Below are 21,668 nucleotides of genomic sequence, written 5' to 3'. Positions count from 1 at the left end.
TCGAACACGTACGACATCGTCTTGCATTAGTAGTACGACCCTAGTAGATCACACATCCATTAATGCAACAATCAATCCTCTCTGATGGCAACTCAAGCTCCGCTATTTGCTTCTTTGTGTCGTAAAAACTAGATATCATCGAGTTCGGTTGTGTTAAAGCCCCTTGCATTAAAGTGCACATATCGTCATACATCCTCTCTAAGCAATTGTGTTCTGTCTTTAGATTCGTCATTCTTCCTATAATCGACATCTGAGAGTAATTTTCGCATCCATCATACAGTGGATTGTTTGCGGCACTTAACATTTCAAAATTTTTTTTCGCCTACGGATTCGGCTCTTCGAGTATTACATTATCAGGTTACTGTTCCTCCACGTAACCGTAGTCATTTTGCGGAAAGAAATTTTGGTGCGTGTTCGGAAATCTACTCGCAGTAGCATCATGAACCATACGAACGTAATTATTTTCCTCCGGAATCGACTCTTCGGATATTACATCATCAGGCAACTATTCCCGAACAAACGCGTTATTGCCGCTGCTACCTTCACCGGCGGCAATATCGTAATGATACCTCCAATCATAATATTCTTCCACAAATTCTTTTCTTAACAAATGATCCCACACATCATTTGGTTTTTTAAAGACAACATTTTTGCATTACGCACAAGGACATCTAATTTTAGATGAAAGACTTTTTGAAACTGCAAATTTTGTAAATTCTTCTAATCCCCTAATAAACTCCATATTAAATGATCCGTCATCAAATTCTCTTTCGTAAATCCAATTTCTACTGTACAAATAATAACTACCATCATCCGTCATTGCGTAATCCTATATTAAATTTTTAAACACTATCAAATATAAATAAACTACTTGTTATAATAAACAAACATAACACATATTAAAACCCAAATTGTAACATAAAATAATTATACATAAATAAAACAAAAAATAAAATAAATCTAATACCATTTATATTTTATAACACAGTATCCTTTTTGTATATATAGTAACCAAACAAAATTAAATAAAATCAAACAAAAATCCTTCTTACCCTTCTCATTTTAAATCCTTCTTATTTGATCCTAAATATATATATATATATATATATATATATATATATATATATATATATATATATATATATATATATATATATAATAAAAAAAACATTACATATAATAATTACACATGAATAAAACGAATAATAAACATACAAATATTACATAATATACATAACATATAGATAATAACCACAAAAAATTAATTTTAATACATACATATATATAATAATAATCATACATGTATAAATTAAATAAATACAATAACAAAAACATTAGAAATATACCTTTTCACGTAACCAACTTTTTTCCGTTCACAAAGAAATACTACACTTTGAGAAAATATGTTGTGTTTGCCTATGAACAACTAACACATTTCTTTGTATATATATAAGCAATCAACAATTCTTAAGTGACAAAATAGATAACATTAATTTATTTCTGAACTAGAACGTTATTTTTTTCCCGCCAATGTTCGTATGCGACAAAGTTTGATTAGGCGACAAATTATGCGACACTACAGTATTGTCGCAGGCCTGCGACAAAGAGTTTTGTCGCCTATTTTTTCGCATAACTTCTCACCTCAGATTTTTAATTTGTCGCCAAATGGATATGTTTTTGTAGTGTGAAAAACTTTTCTTAGGAGGGGACTTCAATGTACATATAGGCAGACAGGCAGAAAACTATAACTCGGTCTGTGGAGGGTTTGGTTTTAGTGCAAGGAATGAGAGTGGTGAGCATTTGCTTGAGTTTGCGCTAGCCAGGGATTTAGTAATAGAAAACTCATTCTTTAGAAAGAAAGAGGAGTATTTGATTACATATAAGAGTGGTGGGCATGCAACCCAAGTTGACTACTGTTTAGTACGCTAGGAGGGACTGAACCTTGTGCTTAGATTGTAAGGTGGTGTTGGGTACGAGGATGCCTGCCCAACATAGGTTATTAGTACTGGTGTATAGTATGAGATAGAAAATTGTCGAGAAAAAGTCAAAGTTCAGGAGAAAGATCATGTGGGGGAGACTTAAAGGGAATGTGGCCACAACCCTGTCAAGCAAGATAAACGTGTTCGGCTGCCTAAGTCAGTCTGATGATGCAAATCATATGTGGGTGACTATGGCAGACACCATTCGAAAGGTGGCAAAAGAGATCTTGGGGGTGTCATGGGGGAAACCAAAAGTGCATAAACAGTCGTGGTGGTGGAATGTTGAGGTACAATAGAAGATAAAGGACAAAAAAAAGAGTTTTAAGGAACTTATGACATGCACGGAGGAGGTGGTTTCAAAAAAGAGAGAGGTACAAAGAAGCAAAGCGGGCAACAAAGAAACCAATATCAGAGGCAAAAAGTCGTGCCTATAAGGACCTTTATCAGAAGCTGGATACCAAAGAAGGGGAGAAGCATATTTTTAAGTTGGCAAAAATTAGGTCCAGACAGCAACAAGACTTAGTGACAGGGAAATACATAAAAGATGTGGAAGGACGAGTTCTCCTGAGACAAGAGGACATCAAACTAAGATGGTGTCAGTATTTCTCTCAACTGCTCAATGAGAATAGGGGGCCAAAAGAGGAGGGTAGTCAATCTTCTAACATCCAAAGATCACATGACTATGGGTCAACGAGCAATATCACTACAAAGGAAGTAAGAGAAGCTCTCAAAAAGATGGGGAGAACATAGGCAGTTGGACCAGATAATATCTCGATTGAGTTGTGGAGGGGTTTAGGAGGAGCGGATATCCGTTAGCTGACTAACTTCTTTAATGTTATCTTGAGGACACATAAGATGATAGAAGAATGGAGGAACACACACTAATACCACTATATAAGAACAAAGGCGATGCGTAAGTATGCGGGAACTACAGAGGAATCAAACTTCTAAGCCACACAATGAAATTATGGGAATGAGTGATAAAGAGAAGAATCAGACAAGAGACAGTGATAAGAGAGAACCAATTCAGTTTCATGCTTGGAAGGTCAACTACTGAGGCTATTCACGTTCTGAGGAGACTGATGGAAAAATATAGGGAGCGCAAGAAGGATTTTCATATGGTGTTCATCGACTTGGAGAAAGCATATGATAGCATACCACGACGCATCATCTGGGATAGCCTCAAGGCTAAAGGTATTTCATTAAGGTACATTGAAGTTATACAAGATATGTATGACAATGTTTCGATTAACATTCAGACACTGGTATCATGGAATAGATTTCTAAAACTATCAGGGAAACGGTATCGTGGTGCATGTTATTCGCTGACGATATCGTGTTGGTAGCAGAAACTAAAGAGGAAGTTAAAAATGAATTGGAAGAATGGAGGGAAGTTTTAGAAAGTAAAGGGTTACGCATAAGTCTTACGAAGGCTGAATATTTGCGATGCGACTTTAGTGGGATTCCGCCGAATGGGGAACCAGAAGTGTCCACTGGTGAAGAAGTTGTTACAAGTACGGCCAAATACAGGTATTTGGGATTGATTTTTCAGAGTAGTGTAGAGATTGTCGGAGATGTTACGCATCAAATCCAAGCGGGTTGGCTCAAGTGGAGAGTAGCCATTGAGGTGTTATGTGATAGAAAGTTTCCAAGTAGGTTAAAAGGTAAATTTTACCGAATGGCAATCAGGCCTGCTTTGTTGTATGGTACGGAATGTTGGCCCGTAAAGAAGACTCTTGAACACAAGATGAAAGTTACAGAAATGCGCATGTTGAGGTGGATGTGCGGTCACACATTGTTGGATCAGATAAGGAACCAAGAGTTTAGAAAGAAACTAGGGGTCGCCCCTATCTCTGCAAAGATAGGTTGAGATGGTTTGGGCATATGCAGAGAAAGACTTTTGACCCCCTGTGAGGAGGATAAAAAGCATTATAGTAGAGGGTAAGAGAAGTTGAGGAAGACCTAAGAGAACTTGGGAGGAGCAAATAAAACTCAACTTGCGTGAGTTACATCTCTCTGAGAACCTGACCAGGGATAGGGGTAGTTGGAGACGCCATATTCATGTTTTAGACTATTGATCCCTTTACGCTTACTTGTTGGTGCTCTTATTCTCGCCTTTTCATCTATTATTTTTTTCATTCATTTACTTTTTATTTATTTTTATTCTATTTTTATTTTATTTTATTTTAGTTTTACTTTTATTTTATTTTTATTTTTATTTTTATGTATTTTATTTATCTTTATTTAATTTTTAACAATCACGTTTGGGTGATAAGATACACGCTTGTGGAGTTAGCGTCAGCTTCACCCAGTCTTATTCTTTGCAGGAACTACTCATGATTTTTTTCGAGTTGAGAGACTCATTGACCGCGTTCTCCTTTATGGGTATGAGTTGTCGCTGTCCTTTCCTTCCAAGACTCTGCTCATAGTTTTATAGGCGGAATATATTGAGTAAGATGATGATATATATATAAGTGTTAACGAATAGTCACATCATTTCAACAACCGTACAGAAAGTAATTGAGACTATTCATGATAGTGGGCGTTCTCCAATTCCTTATCAATTAATTTTAGTATAAATACAACCCTGTGCTAATGTTCATTTTTGTTTTAAGGATTTATTAGCGATCTCAAGTCCATAGGAAGACCTAATTGTGATGTAGCTAAAGGCCACAATTCACCTCATAAGTGTTTTAGAGACACTACCTCTTGGTTAGCTTATGTTTGTACGTTACTTGTGCAATGTTGGTGGAAAATGATTTAAAAGAAACCTCAACCTCACCATTATCTCTCACCTTATTTCTTGTACAAGTTAATTTTAAAACAAATGTAATATTACTCTCTCCATTTATTGAGTTTGCAATATATAATGAAATATTTAAATATTGCATTTTATAGGAAAAACGAGTATTCGCTTGTAGAAAGATTGAAAAAAATAAGATTATAAAAATGGTTCAAAATAAGCTTCGAAAAATTTTAATTCTCAAAATAAGTTTCTTCCGTCAAAGTAGAGGTAAGTATGTTCACTGTTAGTAATAGTGAACAAAGAATTTTGACTCTTTTTTACCAATATTTTTGTTCGTTATTAGTAACAGCAAAGATACCTAACCTAATGCTCGGACACGAAAATACTTATTTTAAAAATTAAAATTTTTCAAAGCTTATTTAGAGATTTTTTTTTTCTATGATAAGCTTATTTTTTTCAATTTTTCTAGCTTGCACACACTTAACATATGTGGGCGACTATGGGCCCTTTTTTTCTTGGACACTAGGCTGTTGCTCTTGCTACTTTTTGGGTCAAATAAGGGCCAGCCTACACCCATTTGCTTATGGAAGTCTAGTTAGAATGTAGAGCCATAATTGAAACACTTTTGATGCTAATAACTCCCAGTTTCCCGCAAATTCTTATATGATATGATCTCATCGTGAGACATGCCTCATACTTGGATTAAATAATTCAATTGTAGAAACTTTTAGTTGATGAGCCTTTTAGTTTTAAGGTCGTCTAATCGTGAAACATTTCATACAAGACAAACTAAATAACTCCTTGTATCACGAAATTTATTTTATTTTTTAATTTTTTCCATTAAATTTGTTCTCTTTTCTATTTTTAATTATGAATCACGGTCCTTCTTTGATTTTCATTCCCATTTTAACTTACATTTTCATTTCTTCAACTCCACACATCTCTGGTAATTTTCCACATTGATTTTTACATTATTTAATTTCAATTTGTAGTCGGGTCGTATCAAATTCAATAACAAGGTCGGATAAATTTTGAGATAGAGGTCTCTTTTGAACCAGGGGTATATGGCTCTCCTAAGACGAACATTTTCTTCTACATTCCATTTTCAGCCACAGATTTGAGTCTATCAATAAACTTGTCATTTTTCCTTATACCACACTCCATTTCATGCTTACAATAAAAAATTTCAAACTTTTCAGCAGCCATTAGAGATTACATAAACAGCCCACCATGGCTAATCTCACCATGTTATCAACAAGAATACCAAAACTGAAACCCACAACTTCTGAAAAACTACCATTTACAACCAAAATCAGCACTTTTTATCCCTTTTCATCTAATCACCAATACAACAATGTAATCATTACCCATAAACCTAATACAACTAACAATTTCACCCCAAAATCTGCTGTTTCTTCCATTGAAGAAAGCATTGGAACATCAAACGAATCAGAAGATGAAGAGGGAAAAGAGAAGTTTGATTGGTATAAACAGTGGTATCCAGTGATGCCATTGTGTGATTTAGATAAAAGAAAGCCAACTGGTAAAAAGGTTATTGGTATTGATATTGTGGTTTGGTGGGATATGAATAAATCTGAATGGAAAGTGTTTGATGATATGTGTCCTCATCGTTTGGCTCCTTTGTCCGAGGGTAGGATTGATCAGCGGGGAAGGCTTCAATGTGTTTATCATGGGTGGTGTTTTAATGGTTCTGGTCAGTGTAAACTTATTCCTCAAGCTCCTCCTGATGGCCCTCCGGTAAACTTCTGGTTTCCCTGCTTGAACTTTTGTTGAGAAATGTATAATGTTGTGTAGGAGAAATGTATGATTAAAAGCTTAAGCATATGGCTCGTGCCCGAGAATGGACTTTTATGTAAGAGTATACTCCCTCTATTCTCTTTACTTGTCCCATTTGGTTTTAACACATTTACCCAATGCACGTTTTCAATCTTAAATATGTCGAGTGAAAATTATAAAAAGTTGATATTAATAAAATTTACAATAAGACAAATCCAACAAGATCCCACATGATTGATGAATACCGTTGAAAAATCAAATTGGACAAGTAAAGCGAATAGGAGGAAGTATAATATATCTTGAGGTTTAAGCTTTTAGTTGAATTTGTTCTTTGATATGGTATTAGAAGCCAGCGAGACAAGAGGTCAAGAGTTTAAATCTCAAACATCTCGAGTTTAAAGTGGAATATTTAGTCTTAAGCATAAGGTGGATCTTGTTAAATTGAGTTGGACTTATTGTAAATGCTAGTGTATTATCGAGAAAACTCGAGATGCACACACTTCATAAGCCAAAGCCAAGGAGATACCATCCCAAAACCGTATGACAATGGGAGGAAGAGCTCCAATAACTTATAAAGTGTGCACACCATCTTTTATTCATCGATCTGGGATAGACCATCCCTACACCCTCTCACATGCAAACCCCGTCAAGTTTGCATGTGGGAGTAATCAATTAGGGTAGGAATGCCATTCTAGGAAAGTGTGTTAAGAGTATATAACATATCTGACCCTCAACCATCAGTTTAAGCTCTTAGTTGAATTAGTTCCTTGACATCTTATATCTGGTGTAATGAGATTTTGTCAAATATTCAACTCAATCAAAAGGTTAAGTTTGATGGTTGAAGCTTCTATGTTATGTACTCTTTCATGCTTCCTCACGAGGCCTTTTTGGGTTAGAAGATACATGTCCGGGCTATAATGATGCTAAATATTGCATTAGAAATAATGAGGGGTGGATGAGATTCAAATGATCCTTCGTCGCATTAGCTTCTGACACTATGTCAAAGTTTCAACTCAACGAAAAACTTAAGCGGATAGTTGAAGTCTGAATTCAATAATGACCTTAAGTTGATAGTTGAATCTCCAACTTAACCATAAGCTTCTAATACCTTATACCATGTTAGTTTTTGATAACATGAGAAACGACTCAACTAAAAGTTTAATTTAATGGTTACAGTGAGTGAAGTGATGTTATGTACTCTATTGACATGTTGTTTTTGAGATTCCAATTACAATTCATATAAAGTGCAGGTGCACACATCAAAGAAAGCTTGTGTATCCGTATATCCAAGTACTGTGCAGAATGGTATTCTTTGGTTTTGGGCTAATTCAGACCCTGAATTCAAGGATATTCTTCAGAAGAAAAAACCTCCCTTCATGCCTGCACTTGATGATCCATCATACTCCGCTCTAATTTCAAGTAGAGAAATCAATTATGGGTATAAAAACTTATTTGATCACACATTTATTGGCTTATTATAACTTGATTTGTTACTTTCTTGCTCAATAATCATGAGCATGTTATGAATATCTCTTAATTTGCATTTGATTCTTACTTTGCTCATTGTTCATTTGTATAATCATTTACATGATAGAGAATATATCACGAGTAGGAAAATTAGATAGAAAAGTAGTGTATTGATTTATTTGGAGAGGAAGGTGAGCAAATATGTAAAATGACTATCTTTCTTATTGCCCAAAAATTGATTACATCAATGGGTATTTATAGTGATCAATTCGGTTACAAGCTTGCTATAATATCGTAGATATTTTATTTTTTTAATTACTTTTTTCTAGGAACTTCTAGTATAATATCTTAGATATTTTTATTTTTTAATTCTTTAGTTTAGATATTTTTATGTTTAATATTTTTAAAATCCTACCTTTTTCTAGATTATTTTAACACTCCCCTCAGTCTGAAAAATCTTAAACTCTGAGTTGTCTTTTGAACTCGATAAATCCATCAGTTGATATGGGTTTTGTGAAAATGTTTGCGAGCTGCTCCCCCGTCTTGCAAAACTGTAGTTCAATCTCTTTCTTGTCTACCAACTCACGAATGTGGTGATGTCGTATCTCGATGTGTTTTGATCTGCTATGAAACACTGGATTCTTCGTCATTGCTATTGTTGACATGTTGTCGCAGAACAGTGTAGTTGGTGTTTCTTGCTTATGTTGTAGATTGATCAATATCCTTCTAAGCCAGACTCACTTGTTGTTGCAATGTACTCTGCTTCTGCTAATGATAAAGCTACCGTTGCCTGCTTTTTTGATGACCATGAGACCACCTTATTTCCAAGCTGAAATATGTACCCGCTTGTGCTTTTTCTATGATCCACGCTTCCGGCCCAATCGCTATCGGTGAATCCTGTGAGCTTGAAATCTTTTTCAGTCTCGTACATGATCCCATAGTTTCCCTTAGTGTATCTAGAATCCTCTTTGCTGCTGTTAGATGATCCATGCTCGGTTCACTCATGAACCTAGATACGATGCTGACAGCGTTGACTATATCTAGTCTTGTATGTGTGAGATAAATGAGAGAACCAACCAAGCTTCGATACATTGCTCCGTCGAATTTTGGTTTGCATCGTACTTTGATAACTTCTCATTGATTGCCATTGGTGTGGCCTGCGATTTGTACTCACTCATGTTGAATTTCTTGAGAAGGTCTTCTGTATACTTCTCTTGTGATAAAAATATTCTTCCTGGGCTTTGTTTGATTTGTATGCCAAGAAAGTATTTCATTTTACCAAGGTCTGTCATCTCGTACTCATCATAGCCTTTTTAAATTCTTCGATCATTGCTGGATGTACGCCTGTATAGATTAGATCATTCATGTACATGCATAAAATGAGAAAGTTGTTACCTTGCGTCTTGATGTATAGTGAAGGTTCACTCGGACTCTTTATGAAACCATGCTAGAGAAGATAATTATCGATATTGCTATTCCATGCTCGAGGTGCTTGTTTGAGTCCGTAGAGTGCTTTCCGAAGGCGGTATACTTTGTCTTTTTGGCCTTTGATGACGTATCCTTGTGGTTGCTTGACGTACACTTCTTCGAGTTTTCCATTTAGAAATGCTGATTTGACATCGAGCTGAAAGACTAGTAGCTGATGTTGTGCTGCTAGTGCCAGAACTGTTCTGATTGTCTCCATGCAAACAATTGGTGCATATGTTTCGTTGAAGTCGATTCCTGGTTGTTGCGCATATCCCTTTACTACGGGCCTTGCTTTGTACTTGTTGATGGAGCCATCATCGTTATGCTTCACCTTGTAGACCCACTTGAGTCCAATGACTTCCTTGTCTTGTGGCTTGTCTACAAGTTCCCATGTGTGATTCTTCTCGATCATTTTAATTTCTTCGTTCATTGCCTCGATCCATGTTTCTTCTTATGCTGCTTCTTGAAATGTTTGTGGCTCACTAGAGAAGCACGCCATCATTGCTTGGTTACAATGGTAATCTTCTAGCCATGCTGGCGAATGTCGATCCCGTGTTGATCTTCGAGCTTCTTGATGTTGAGGAGTTGAACGTGATATTTGGCTTCTTGAGCTTGGGGATGATCTTGTACTTCCAGGTGTGCTTGGACTTGGAGATGATGGGTTTGTTGGTTGGTCTGCTCCGTCTTCTTCACTTGGATTTCTTGGGAGAGTATCTCCTTCACGTGCTTCAATTTCTTTTTCTTTCCACGTCCATTCAGCTGCTCCATCAAAAATTACGTCTCTTGAAATGATTAATTCTTTGGATTCGGGCTTGTAGAGGCGATATCCTTTTGTTTCGTGACTGTATCCAATGAATATGCATTTTTCTCCCTTCTCATCAAGCTTTTTCCGATTCTCCTTCGGGATATGGGTATAAGCTACGCACTCGAACACTTTGAGTTGCTCTACTCTTGGCTTTCTCTTTTGTGGGAGATCTGTTGAAGATATATACTGCCGTGTGAATAGCTTCGGCCCAGTGTCTTTTGGGTAGATGTTACCCTGCATCATGCTGCGGGCCATCTTTGCTATAGTGCGGTTTTTCCTTTCCGCAACACCATTTTGTTGAGGTGTGCATCTTGCTGTATGCTCTCTTTTAATTCCATGCTTCTTACAGAAGCTGTTGAATTCGTTGCTTGTAAATTCTCCGCCACAATCCGTTCTAAGAATCTTAAGATAATGTCCACTTTGATTTTCTGTAAGGGGTTTGAATTGCATGAAATGGAAAAAAGCTTATGATTTTTTCTCCAAAAAATATACCCACATCATGCGGGAGTAGTCATCTACAAATAATAGAAAATATCTTTTTCCGCCTAGAGACGGATTCATAGTAGGATCCCAAATATCTGCATGAAGAAGCTCTAGAGGAGTGGCCCTCCAAGATGCGGTAGGAAATGGCAATCTGTGCATCTTGCCATATATACAGCTCTCGCAAAATTTTCTTTCATTTTTATTGTAGGTAGGCCAATTATCATTTCTTTTTGTTTTAATAGTTTTAGACCGTTAAAATTTAGATGCCCGAATCTTAAATGCCATAAGGTGATTTATCATTTATTGAGGTTAAAGCCAACTTTTCTTCAAATGGCATTTTTAATGGGAATATTTTCTTGGGAGCCATTTCGACAATTGTTATTATCCGACCTTATTTTTATCATAAATTTGACATTTGTTGTTCTCAAATTTAACCATATAACCTTTTTTTAATTAGTTGGCTTACACTTAATAGATTTTGTGCAAGCTCGGGAACATAAAAAACTTCATGGATTAATTTTGATGAGCCATTTTTTGTTTAAACAGTGATTGCCCCTTTCCCGCGACATCTTCTTTTTTATCGTCGCCAAGTGTGATGTGTGTTTTAACATTTTCTTCAAGAGTAACAAAATAATTTTTATCGCCAGTCATGTGATTTGAACAACCACTATCAATATACCATACATCATTTACTTTTTCTTGTGCATTTAATCCAGTGTAAAATATTTGTTCTTCGGAACTTGGGGGTAATTAATGGTTGAGGTCATTTTTTTTTTCTTTTGTGGTTAGAGGTTTATTTTGTTGTGGAGTGTGAAAAATTGGTTAATGTGTTTAAGGTGTTTGGAGGTCTTGGTTTAATTTGCTCTTGATACCAAATGTAGGAAAATTTAGATAGAAAAGTAGTGTATTGATTTATTTGGAGAGGAAGGTGAGCAAATATGTAAAATGACTATCTTTCTCATTACCCAAAAATTGATTACATCAATGGGTATTTATAGTGATCAATTCGGTTACAAGCTTGCTATCATACCTTAGATATTTTATTTTTTTAATTACTTTTTTTCTAGGAACTTCTACTATAATATCTTTTAGATATTTTTATTTTTTAATTCTTTAGTTTAGATATTTTTATGTTTAACATTTTTAATTCCTAGATTTTGCTAAATTATTTTAACATCACGTGACTTCAACCATTAACTCAAGTAGCTTAAACTGATGATTGCAGCCCGAGAATATCTTGTGTACTCAATCATTACATGTGTAACAAATTGATTTTTACAAAATGATTCAAAATATATTATAAAAAAGCTATCAGAAGTCAATTGTTAGTCAAAGGTTAAATCTAAGTCAAACAGGTCATCTATGTTCAAAGTCACCGAGCTCTGACAATTTGACTACAATGCTTACTTTTATTGATATTTCGTGGTTGTGATTTCTAAAAGTCTCAAACTTCACGGTTGTCTTTAACAAACGATTCATAACAAATTGATAGATTCTGGTTTTTTGTGCAGCTATGAAGCTCTTGTTGAGAATCTTATGGACCCAGCTCATGTAGGTTATGCTCACTATGGTATACTAACTAAAAAAACTCCCAAAAACAAGCCAGTCAAAGGTGTTGATAGAGAAGGTGGAAGGCCTCTTAACTTGAGAATACAAGATATGGACATCAATGGATTTTCTACAATCCAAGAGTGGGGTTCCGGAAAGTTCTTCGCACCGTGTGTCTACTATGTTTACCCACAATCTTCAGCCATCGACAGCGCAAATGACAATGGCAATGGCAGTGGATCGGTCTCATCAGTTGACAGTAAGGTAATTTAAGATGAGGTGAATTTTCTCCATTTGTTCATGTTGCTTTTAAGTGGGCATTGTAACACTTGCAATGGCTGATTGTCAGGCACAAGTTTCTACTCGGAAAATACCTATTCTGGTATTCATCTGTATTCCAGTGAGTCCAGGAAAAAGCAGATTAATATGGTCTTTTCCCAGAAATTTTGCTGTTTGGTTAGACAAAATTATTCCCAAATGGGTGTTCCATCTGAATCAGAATTTGGTTCTAGATTCTGATCTTTATCTTCTTCATGTTCAGGTACTTTCCACTTCTTGTATGCTTTCTTTTTATACTCATGTATACTATGATATGATCTCCTCAAGGTTTGTCACATTTCCGTATACTCATTCTGTTTTATTTAATTTGCTACATTTGCTTCAAACAACTCGCATTAAAGATACAAATGTAGCAAATTCAATGAGACAGACGAGTGATGTTCATTTGCGATTGGTTTACCCTTATAGCCGGTCTCCTGAGAGACCGTCTTTCAGGCCCAGTCCATTTAAGCTACTTATTGTATCCTTAATGCCGACTTACCGTTTCCTTAATGCCTACTTATAATATCCTTAATGCATACTTACATTATCCTTATATGTTGCTCACCGAGTAACTTACTCTACATCTTCCTTTATGGGCTGTCACAATTAAAGATGGTCTCTCAAAGAGATCGTCTCTTACAAGAATTTTGAGTTACCCTTATCATCTAGTATATATGATGGGGTATTGATACTTACTAAACTAGCTAACATGTTTAATAGGAACGAAACATAATGGAGGCCGGGCCAACTAATTGGCATAAGGTTTGTTATGTGCCTACAAAGGCGGATGCTATTCTTTCTGGGTACAGAAGGTGGTTGAACAAATACTCGAATGGCGGAGTAAACTGGGGTTCCAAGTTCAATGGAGGCGCTCTTCCCCCAACCCCTTTACGCGAAGAGCTCCTGGATAGGTGCGTAAATCTACCATTCCTTCAAGAATCAGTGTTCACTAATCTGCTTACGATTTTCTTACTAATGAATGAAATGTTTTAGGTACTGGACTCATACAGTGAACTGTTCCAGCTGCAATGCTGCATATAAAGGACTTAACATAGCTGAGATCACGCTTCAGGTGATTTCTTTTGGTTTGATCGGGGTGCTTGCTCTAACCAAGCAAGGAACGATGAATACTATCCAACGGTCTGCCTTATTCTCGGTGGCCATACTGTGCTTTTTAGCCTCAAAATGGCTGTCTAAATTCATTTACAAAAATTTTCACTTTCATGATTATAACCATGCGCTAATATAGGCCTAAATAAACCGATACATGCAACTATACGAATTGTAACTAGTAAGAAAATTGTGAAAATACATATAAAAGTATGCCCTTGTCTCTGTCAAAAGACGATATGATTCTAAATACGAAGGTTATACAAGCGAGCTATTAAGAATGTTGTGGAGTCAGCTTATACTTCTCATATTTGCATTTACCCTCATGAAAATCTTTAAATTCGGCTTATATATGTTCTTATTATCCTTTCCCTACTAAAAAGTATATGTGGGTTTAGCGTATATATGTTATATTCCTATTTGCATTACAAGATGATGGAAAATTTTGAGACAAATACAGATAAAGAATACCATAACAGAGTTTTCACCTGCTGTTGATTGCATACCTTAGGATGTCTCCCTATCCCGACCCTCACCCCCACCCCTCCTCGGGTCAGGTGTTTTGGGTTGGTTTAAAATCGGGTTTTGTGTCCACATTAGTTTTTATATAATTGTAAATCCGTTTTAAAATTGGGTCAAATCGGGTTCGGTCACAAGGTCGGGTGAATATCGGGTTGTCGGGTCTGTTTTGAACACCATTAGTTGTTGTATTGATGCCTTGAGCAGTGGTTTGATGGCTTGAAAAGGCATATTTAGAGGGTTGTTGGAAGGATTTTCTCGATGTAGTTTACTGATTTCAACTTCACAAGCAAAGCGCTCTACCATCATTCTTGAGGATCAAGACGTTTCTGCTTCAGGTATGGCCTTAATACTTCATTCTCACATCCAAACCAGATAAAGAAGGTAATAGAAGAGCTATAATGAACAAAACCTAATCATAGAACTAATTGTTTTATATCAATATCTTTCATTCATGAACTAATCTACACATACTAACGAAACCCGCGTAATCGCCACACATCGAAGTGGTAGCTGTTATGTTTATTCATCATCAGGATTCCTGATACTGCAAATCCCAAATAGAAGTGGCAGCTGTTGCTGCTTCTGCTTGTTTGTTCAAGTCTTCATCAAGCCGAAAATGATGAAACTCCATGTTCTCCCTATGAAGTTGAGACCCTGCATCAAAACCCATTTGTGTAGCATCAGATCCCCAGTATTGTGTCTGATTTCCCGCTCCATCGTACACCTGTGGCGCACACTGGTCGTATGTCTCATGTTGTGCACCTATCGCGAGACTATGCATTACTTCCGATCCTCCCCCACCCACTTGATCATGATCGTTCCAACTCCAAGGAAGACGGTTTACATCATTGCACTCCATACTTATATCCGCCATTTGAAGATTCGGTAAGGATGCAGCGCGGTGTGAAAAGTAGTTGTACCCGGCAAAATCTGTAGCATGATGTGCATATGCACTCTCAAATTCTGCACTATTACTATGTGGAACATAATAGCAGTCCATTTCATTTTGTGGCCACCCGAAATTCCCGCGAGCATATATCTTTTCTTGATCAAACGTATCGGACTTCCTCTTATTCGAAAGATGTTCACTACTTTCCCCTATACTCGAATGGCAGCTTATCGTACCCCCAATGGCTAGTTCATCTGCCTGAGCATCGCCTTTTCTATCACTATCTCGGTCTCTATCTTTTATGTGTACACATCGATTCGTAAGCTCAAGGAGAGCCTCTTGATCAATAACCTTCGACCAGCTCAATGTATCCTTAGCCGTCATCTTACCCTGAAGGCACTTAGACTTCCTGACGAGTCGCATCATACGCTGCAAATCAGGGGACATATGCTTGATCACTGCAGATAACACACTCACCTTCCAAGACTTCTTAAGTTCATGAGGTTTCCTATAAGGCGGTGTGCCTTGCTCCACTGCGACCGCCCCTTGTTGGCCCCACCAAGCCTCCTTTCCCGTGGGCCACCACGGGGGAGGCAAGCCTCTCTCAAGTGGAAACCGCCTTTGAGGCGGGATACAGTGTGGCATAAGCGCAGATAACAAAGACCCTAAAGTAGTATCTTGAAGCTCTTGTAACATATACAAAAAAGACAGTTTCTCCTTCTCGACTGCAGCAGTGATCACAGGTATCAGCTGCTGCAGTGCTTGAGGAGCGTTCTGATCGAACTTAACAGACTCCTTCCACCATTCCCTAAGACTATCAGAAGATCCTGTCACGGGCTTCCCTTTTTCGGGTATGATTCCATACACAAAACCTTGCGCGTTACAAACTTCCATGATCTTCACCATATACTTTAAGATGGCATCTTGCGATCTCAACATCTTTTTTCGCCTCGATTTTTCTTCTCGGGTTGCTACAGTTGAAGTCGAGCTGCTCGAGCCTGTCAACTCATCGACTGCAGCCTCTGCCTCTGTCTGTGCAGCTTGTCTTTCGGCTTTGAACATCTTCATACGCATTTGATCCTTCCACATTCGCTTCTTAAGATCGGCATAACTGATGTCTTCTACTTCACTCCCAGTCTCATCCGACATTTCTCCGTCACTCAAAGGATCCATAAGCTCCTCATTTATTTTCACCATGATCACTCTCTATTGAACCAAATTCAACACACAAGTATCAGACTGAATTCAATTTACTGTAAGTATTATGAAAAGAATATGTTGGTGGGTCTAATTTATAAAGATCCTGAATTGGGTAATTGGGTAATTGGGTTGTGGTCTAAAATTTCTGATATAAGCAATGACCCATCATTGTCAGAGTTGGGGCCCAAAAAATTAGGAGTCTTAACAAAGTTATTAGAATATATTCATATTTGAAATTACACTGGGGCTTTTAAAGAATTTATTAATTTTCGCTCCGTTCCTGGTCATTATCACTGTCATTCCAATGAGCCTCGTTCAAAGCAGAGTCTAAGGAGGATGAAAAAGAAGGCAGACCAATATCCTGATACAAATAGATTGCGATCGAAAAGGTATCCTCTGAGGCCCCTGCACGGGTGAGAGTTATATTTTATTGCCCAAAGGGCTAGTGACATAATAGAGATAAACTTTAGCTTCTTGAGTTGCAAGCGGTTTTTTGGCTAAATGATACATAATTCACACAGACAAGGACACATGGTTTTAGTTGTATTTTGTGAAACAAGCTAATATGCTTAAATTTCTGTGCACGGAGACTATGGATGGGTTATTGTTAAAGAACGTGACAAAAACTTGAGTTGACATTTTTGAGTTTGCTTGTCGCCATCTTTTTCATTTTATAATAATAATAAAAATAATAATAATTATAATAACAATAATAATAAAAAAAAATTAAATACAAGTCGCACAAAACGTACGACTGTACAGTCGTACATTTTGTGCGACTGGTATTTTTTTTTTTTTTTGAATTTCGACTTATAAATTTCTTTTGTTTAATTAATTTATTTTTTAAGTTACTTTTATTTAAATAATAATAATAATAATAATAATAACATTTAAAAATATAAATTAAATATAATAATTAAAACGAAAATAATAATTTAATAATTATAATAATAATAACAACCACAATAATAATAATAATAATAATAATAATAATAATAATAATAATAATAATAATAATAACAAAAATAATAATTATTATAATAACAATAATAATAATAATAACAATAATAATATATACAAAAAAAAATTAAATACAAGTCGCACAAAACGTGCGACTGTACCTAGGTACAGTCGCACGTTTTGTGCGACTGGTATTTTTTTTTTTTTGAATTTCGACTTATAAAATTTCTTTTATTTGATTAATTTATTTTGTAAGTTACTTTTATTTAAATAATAATAATAATAATAATAATAATAATAATAATAATAATAATAATAATAACAAAAATAATAATAATTATAATAACAATAATAATATAAATAAAAATTAAAAAAAAATTAAAAAAAAATGAAAATGAAAAGTTATTAACTCCAATGTCAAATTTGTAAATTTTTAAAGTTCAGGGGCAAATTCGTAATTTCATTAGGAAGGGGTGGCGATAAAATGAAAAGGGTGGCGACAAATAGTAATGCCCTTAATAATTAGGCAAAAATGTTACTAGTAGTTTTGTTGCTTGTAAAGGTGGGAGTCGATTGGGCTAGACATGGCACGCCTGTGGCAAGACACGACTTAACATGACACAATAGGCAATACAACATGACATAATTTATATAGTTAAATCTAGTTTGGCATTGACCTGTCACGCTATAATTTGGCACAAGATACAACATGCATGGCACGTGAGCGGCTCAGTACGATACAATTTTCATATTTAGTTGTTCAAAGAATACGACATAATGAAATTTAAATTGTGTGAATTAATAAAATGTGAAAAGATTTTCGTAAAGGTAGGGAAGCAAACTAAAATGAAAATTTAACAAACTAAATACTATGATTAAAAATGAGAAATGTTGTGAATTCAAGGGACAACGTTGTTTCTTGTATCCTTTGTACCGTCGTACGTACCTCTCATTTAGCATCATAGTTATTTTGGATAATGGCCTATTATTTTTTTTAATTTAATCCATACATCATAACTCTCTTTTACTTTCATTCATATAATTTATTTTCTCTCTCTTTATTTATTACCATATATATCTATATTTTTTAAGTAGGTCTCTTGAGAGACGGATCTCAAACCCCTACCCAATTCATTAAAACACCTACTACGCACAAGCATTTCACAAACACCTACAATTTTTAGAAGGTATTTTGTATACTGAAAATAGACATATAAACAACTACAACACATAACATAAACTCCTACACCAAATAACGTAAACACCTACACCACATAACATAAATTCCTACAGCACATAACATAAATACATACAACATATAACCTAAATAGTATACACCTACAGCACATAACAAAATTACCTACAACACATAACAAAACCACCTAAAGCTAATAACCTAAACACATGAAATACATAATCTAAACCCTTACAGCAAATAACACCTACAACACATAACACCTACTTGACAACTTCAGAATGTTTAAAACACCTATTTGACATAATGTAAACCCTACTTGACGTATCCTAAATGTCTATTTTATATATCCTAAAACCGTACGAATAAGGGTGTAGTTATACTATATTTTTCATTTTTATATTTTTAAAATATCTAATAAGCAGGCCCAACAAGACTGTCTCTTTAAAAAGGATATCTGACGACAATTTGTGATATTTTTTCTTAATAATAATTTACTTTTTCTTTATAACTATCCCAATCTCTGAAGGCACGGAGGAGTATACCGGTGAAAACTTGATCACACATGACTTCGTGAGGCAGAAGCTACTGAATTTCCTTATTTCATGAATTTCGGTATGAATGACACTTGGTAACCCCTCACTAATTTTCGTCCCTTGTAACGTGTGAGTAGTTGGGTAAATATGTGTAAAATAGAATTGATAATCTGATATTTATTAATTTTTTAATTAAATTCAACTTAAGTCAACTTTGAAATAAATTTTTGAAGACTAAATTTTTTACCGATTTGAAATACATGATTCAAAATTGACTTGATTACCCGACTAAATACCTTTAATTGTGAGTTTTACCTTTTTGAAATAAATAACTGTTAGCGATTCAAGATGAAGATATAAAAATGAATTTTCTTTTTAATCGGATCAGGTAGGCTAGGAATCTCTATGGGTGAGGTAAGAAAAAGAAAATTTATCTTTTTTTAGTGTTGAAAATTAAATTATTGTCATAAAAATAAAAAGAAAAACCTTTAATCACTTATAGAATTAAATTCAAAGAAAGTATATTTTATTATAATAATATTGAAGATAAAATGAGAGAAAATATTGTACTTTATGTGAAAAATTAACAAAAAATGAAATAATTATAAAATTTGGCTGTTTTTGAAAAATTAGAAAGATGATAGTTAAGTCGAACATGACTTAAATAACATTAATAAACACGAATACGAATAAATAAGATTTAGATGGAGCATATGACAATTCAAACGGAGGAGAAAAAAATAAGAAAACAAAAATCAATTACTATTGATCAATTTATCTTATTTGGCATATAATTCTCTATGTATAATGTATAACATAGTCAAGTGTGATTTTAATTTATTCATCTTGATACACATTTTCATAATATTAACTTTTTAGAATTTTTTATCATATAATATTAAAGAAATTAAAATTAAAATTGTCATTGAATAGCGTAAAAAAATAAAAGTATAACAAGTATTAAAAACCAGAGAAAATGTTAAAGAAAAGGGTCGATTTGTAAGTGAGGATCTCTTACATTAATTTATCTTGGTTTACATTTTTATCCCAAATATTGAAATTTTGAAGAAAATATTATGACACACTAGTGGAAAAAACGTCTTTTGCTGCGGTTATTTTGCCATTATTTGCTGCGGTTTTGGCCCCCAGCAATAGTGATAGCAGCAAATATCCTTTTTTAAATGCTGCGGTTCAAAACCGCAGCAAATAAGGGCATTATTTGCTGCGGTCATGGGCAAAAACCGCAGCAAATAAGGAGGGTTATTTGAGTGTGTTATATGCTTAAATGCTGCGGGCATACATATAACCGCAGCAATTGGTTTGTGTTTTGCTGCGTATATTAAAAACCGCAGCAAATGTTTAGCAGCAAATATGTTTTTTTCCACTAGTGACAGCATGAGTTATATCTTCACGTATTCACTTCACAAATGTAAGGTGACATGGGTCTTGTCATGTCAGTGAGTGGGGGTTTAGGGGTCGACGCATCGCCGCCCTGGCTGTGGGCTTATTATTAGTCATATCTAATTAGGTTTTCTATAGTCCTATTCTGATTAAGGTTTCTATAGGTCATATATAAAGCTTAACATAAGAAATTGTACTTTGTACTCCATCCGTACCATTGAATTTGTATCATTTTGTATTTTGGTTTGTTCCACTTAATTACATGATTACATCATTTTTATTTTTTGACAATGACCTATTATTTTCTTTTAATCACATCTACACATTTTAACTCTCTTTTAATTTCATCCACATAATTTATTTTTTCTATTCATTTATTATCATTTTCTTAAAAATAAATCAATTTTTCTTTAATGCAAGTCACAAAGGACAAAGTAGTATTTGAAACTCTCTCCACATAAATTTTGTTCTCTCTCTGCATGTTAACGTAACTAGCATATTATTAGTAAACCACGTTAAATCTATATATAATATATATTATTTTCTGTTTATTTTTTTATGTTTCTCATAAAAATTAATATTATTTTTTGATATTAAGCATATAGTTGTTGTTTATAATAATTTTGGATCCTTAGGGATAAACTCTTATAGCATATGTTAATTGGAAAAACAACACACCCCACATCAAAGTGCAAGGTTATACCAATTAATATCTCAAAAAAAGTTATACCAATTAATATTTATTAATTTTTTTGGCTTAATTAAGAGCGATGAATAAGCTTTAAAGTTTATACCAATTATTAGGTCTCATTATATTTCTCGGACTTATGGAATAAACCGAGGAACAAAATAAAGTCGTGTAGCATTTTAAGTTTCTCGCCAACAAATTCTGTTAATATTGAGAAAACTTGTTTAGACACATTCAACATTCAAAGTCCAGCCTCTTGAAAAATAATGCTGGAAATTCACTATCAAATGAAGTCTCATGTGTTGAATTGGTACATGTAGATATAGCTTTTTAGAAGATAAGGTAGCTACTTCTAGGTTGTTATCTAGGATTCGAGTCGATTTCAAATTAGATATTTCACTTTGATTTAAATTAGGGCCTTTTGTACACATTAATCAGTATATAACTTAAATTTCTTTTAAAGTTAGACTAAGTCGAATCTATAATCTATCTATCTATCTATAAAAATTAATAATGAAGAAACGGAACTGACACATATCAAACTCTTAGCGAAA

The 21,668-nt window shown here is 34.7% G+C and overlaps 3 protein-coding genes across 3 annotated transcripts; 2 read left to right on the top strand and 1 right to left on the bottom strand.

Annotated features, from left to right (window-relative positions):
• Positions 1–2,898: 2,898 nt before the first annotated feature.
• LOC130818636 (uncharacterized) lies at positions 2,899–3,849 on the top strand. Its single transcript, XM_057684798.1, has 2 exons — positions 2,899–3,024; positions 3,259–3,849. The coding sequence occupies exons 1-2, from the start codon at positions 2,899–2,901 to the stop codon at positions 3,847–3,849; spliced, it is 717 nt and encodes a 238-aa protein (XP_057540781.1).
• A 1,935-nt stretch (positions 3,850–5,784) lies between these two features.
• Positions 5,785–14,375, top strand: LOC130817377 (protochlorophyllide-dependent translocon component 52, chloroplastic-like). The gene is made up of 6 exons (XM_057683044.1): positions 5,785–6,483; positions 7,773–7,960; positions 12,256–12,556; positions 12,642–12,833; positions 13,334–13,524; positions 13,607–14,375. Exons 1-6 carry the CDS (start codon positions 5,956–5,958, stop codon positions 13,860–13,862), a joined length of 1,656 nt encoding a protein of 551 aa, XP_057539027.1. The 5' UTR covers positions 5,785–5,955; the 3' UTR covers positions 13,863–14,375.
• Position 14,376: 1 nt separating this feature from the next.
• LOC130817378 (putative ETHYLENE INSENSITIVE 3-like 4 protein) lies at positions 14,377–16,988 on the bottom strand. The gene has a single exon (XM_057683045.1). The coding sequence runs from the start codon at positions 16,329–16,331 to the stop codon at positions 14,775–14,777; it is 1,557 nt and encodes a 518-aa protein (XP_057539028.1). The 5' UTR covers positions 16,332–16,988; the 3' UTR covers positions 14,377–14,774.
• Positions 16,989–21,668: the final 4,680 nt, after the last annotated feature.

Source organism: Amaranthus tricolor, chromosome 7 (genome assembly GCF_026212465.1).
Source record: "Amaranthus tricolor cultivar Red isolate AtriRed21 chromosome 7, ASM2621246v1, whole genome shotgun sequence".
Lineage (NCBI taxonomy): Eukaryota > Viridiplantae > Streptophyta > Magnoliopsida > Caryophyllales > Amaranthaceae > Amaranthus > Amaranthus tricolor.
Note: the sequence above shows the minus strand (reverse complement) of the source record. Positions and strands in the feature narration are given on the sequence as shown.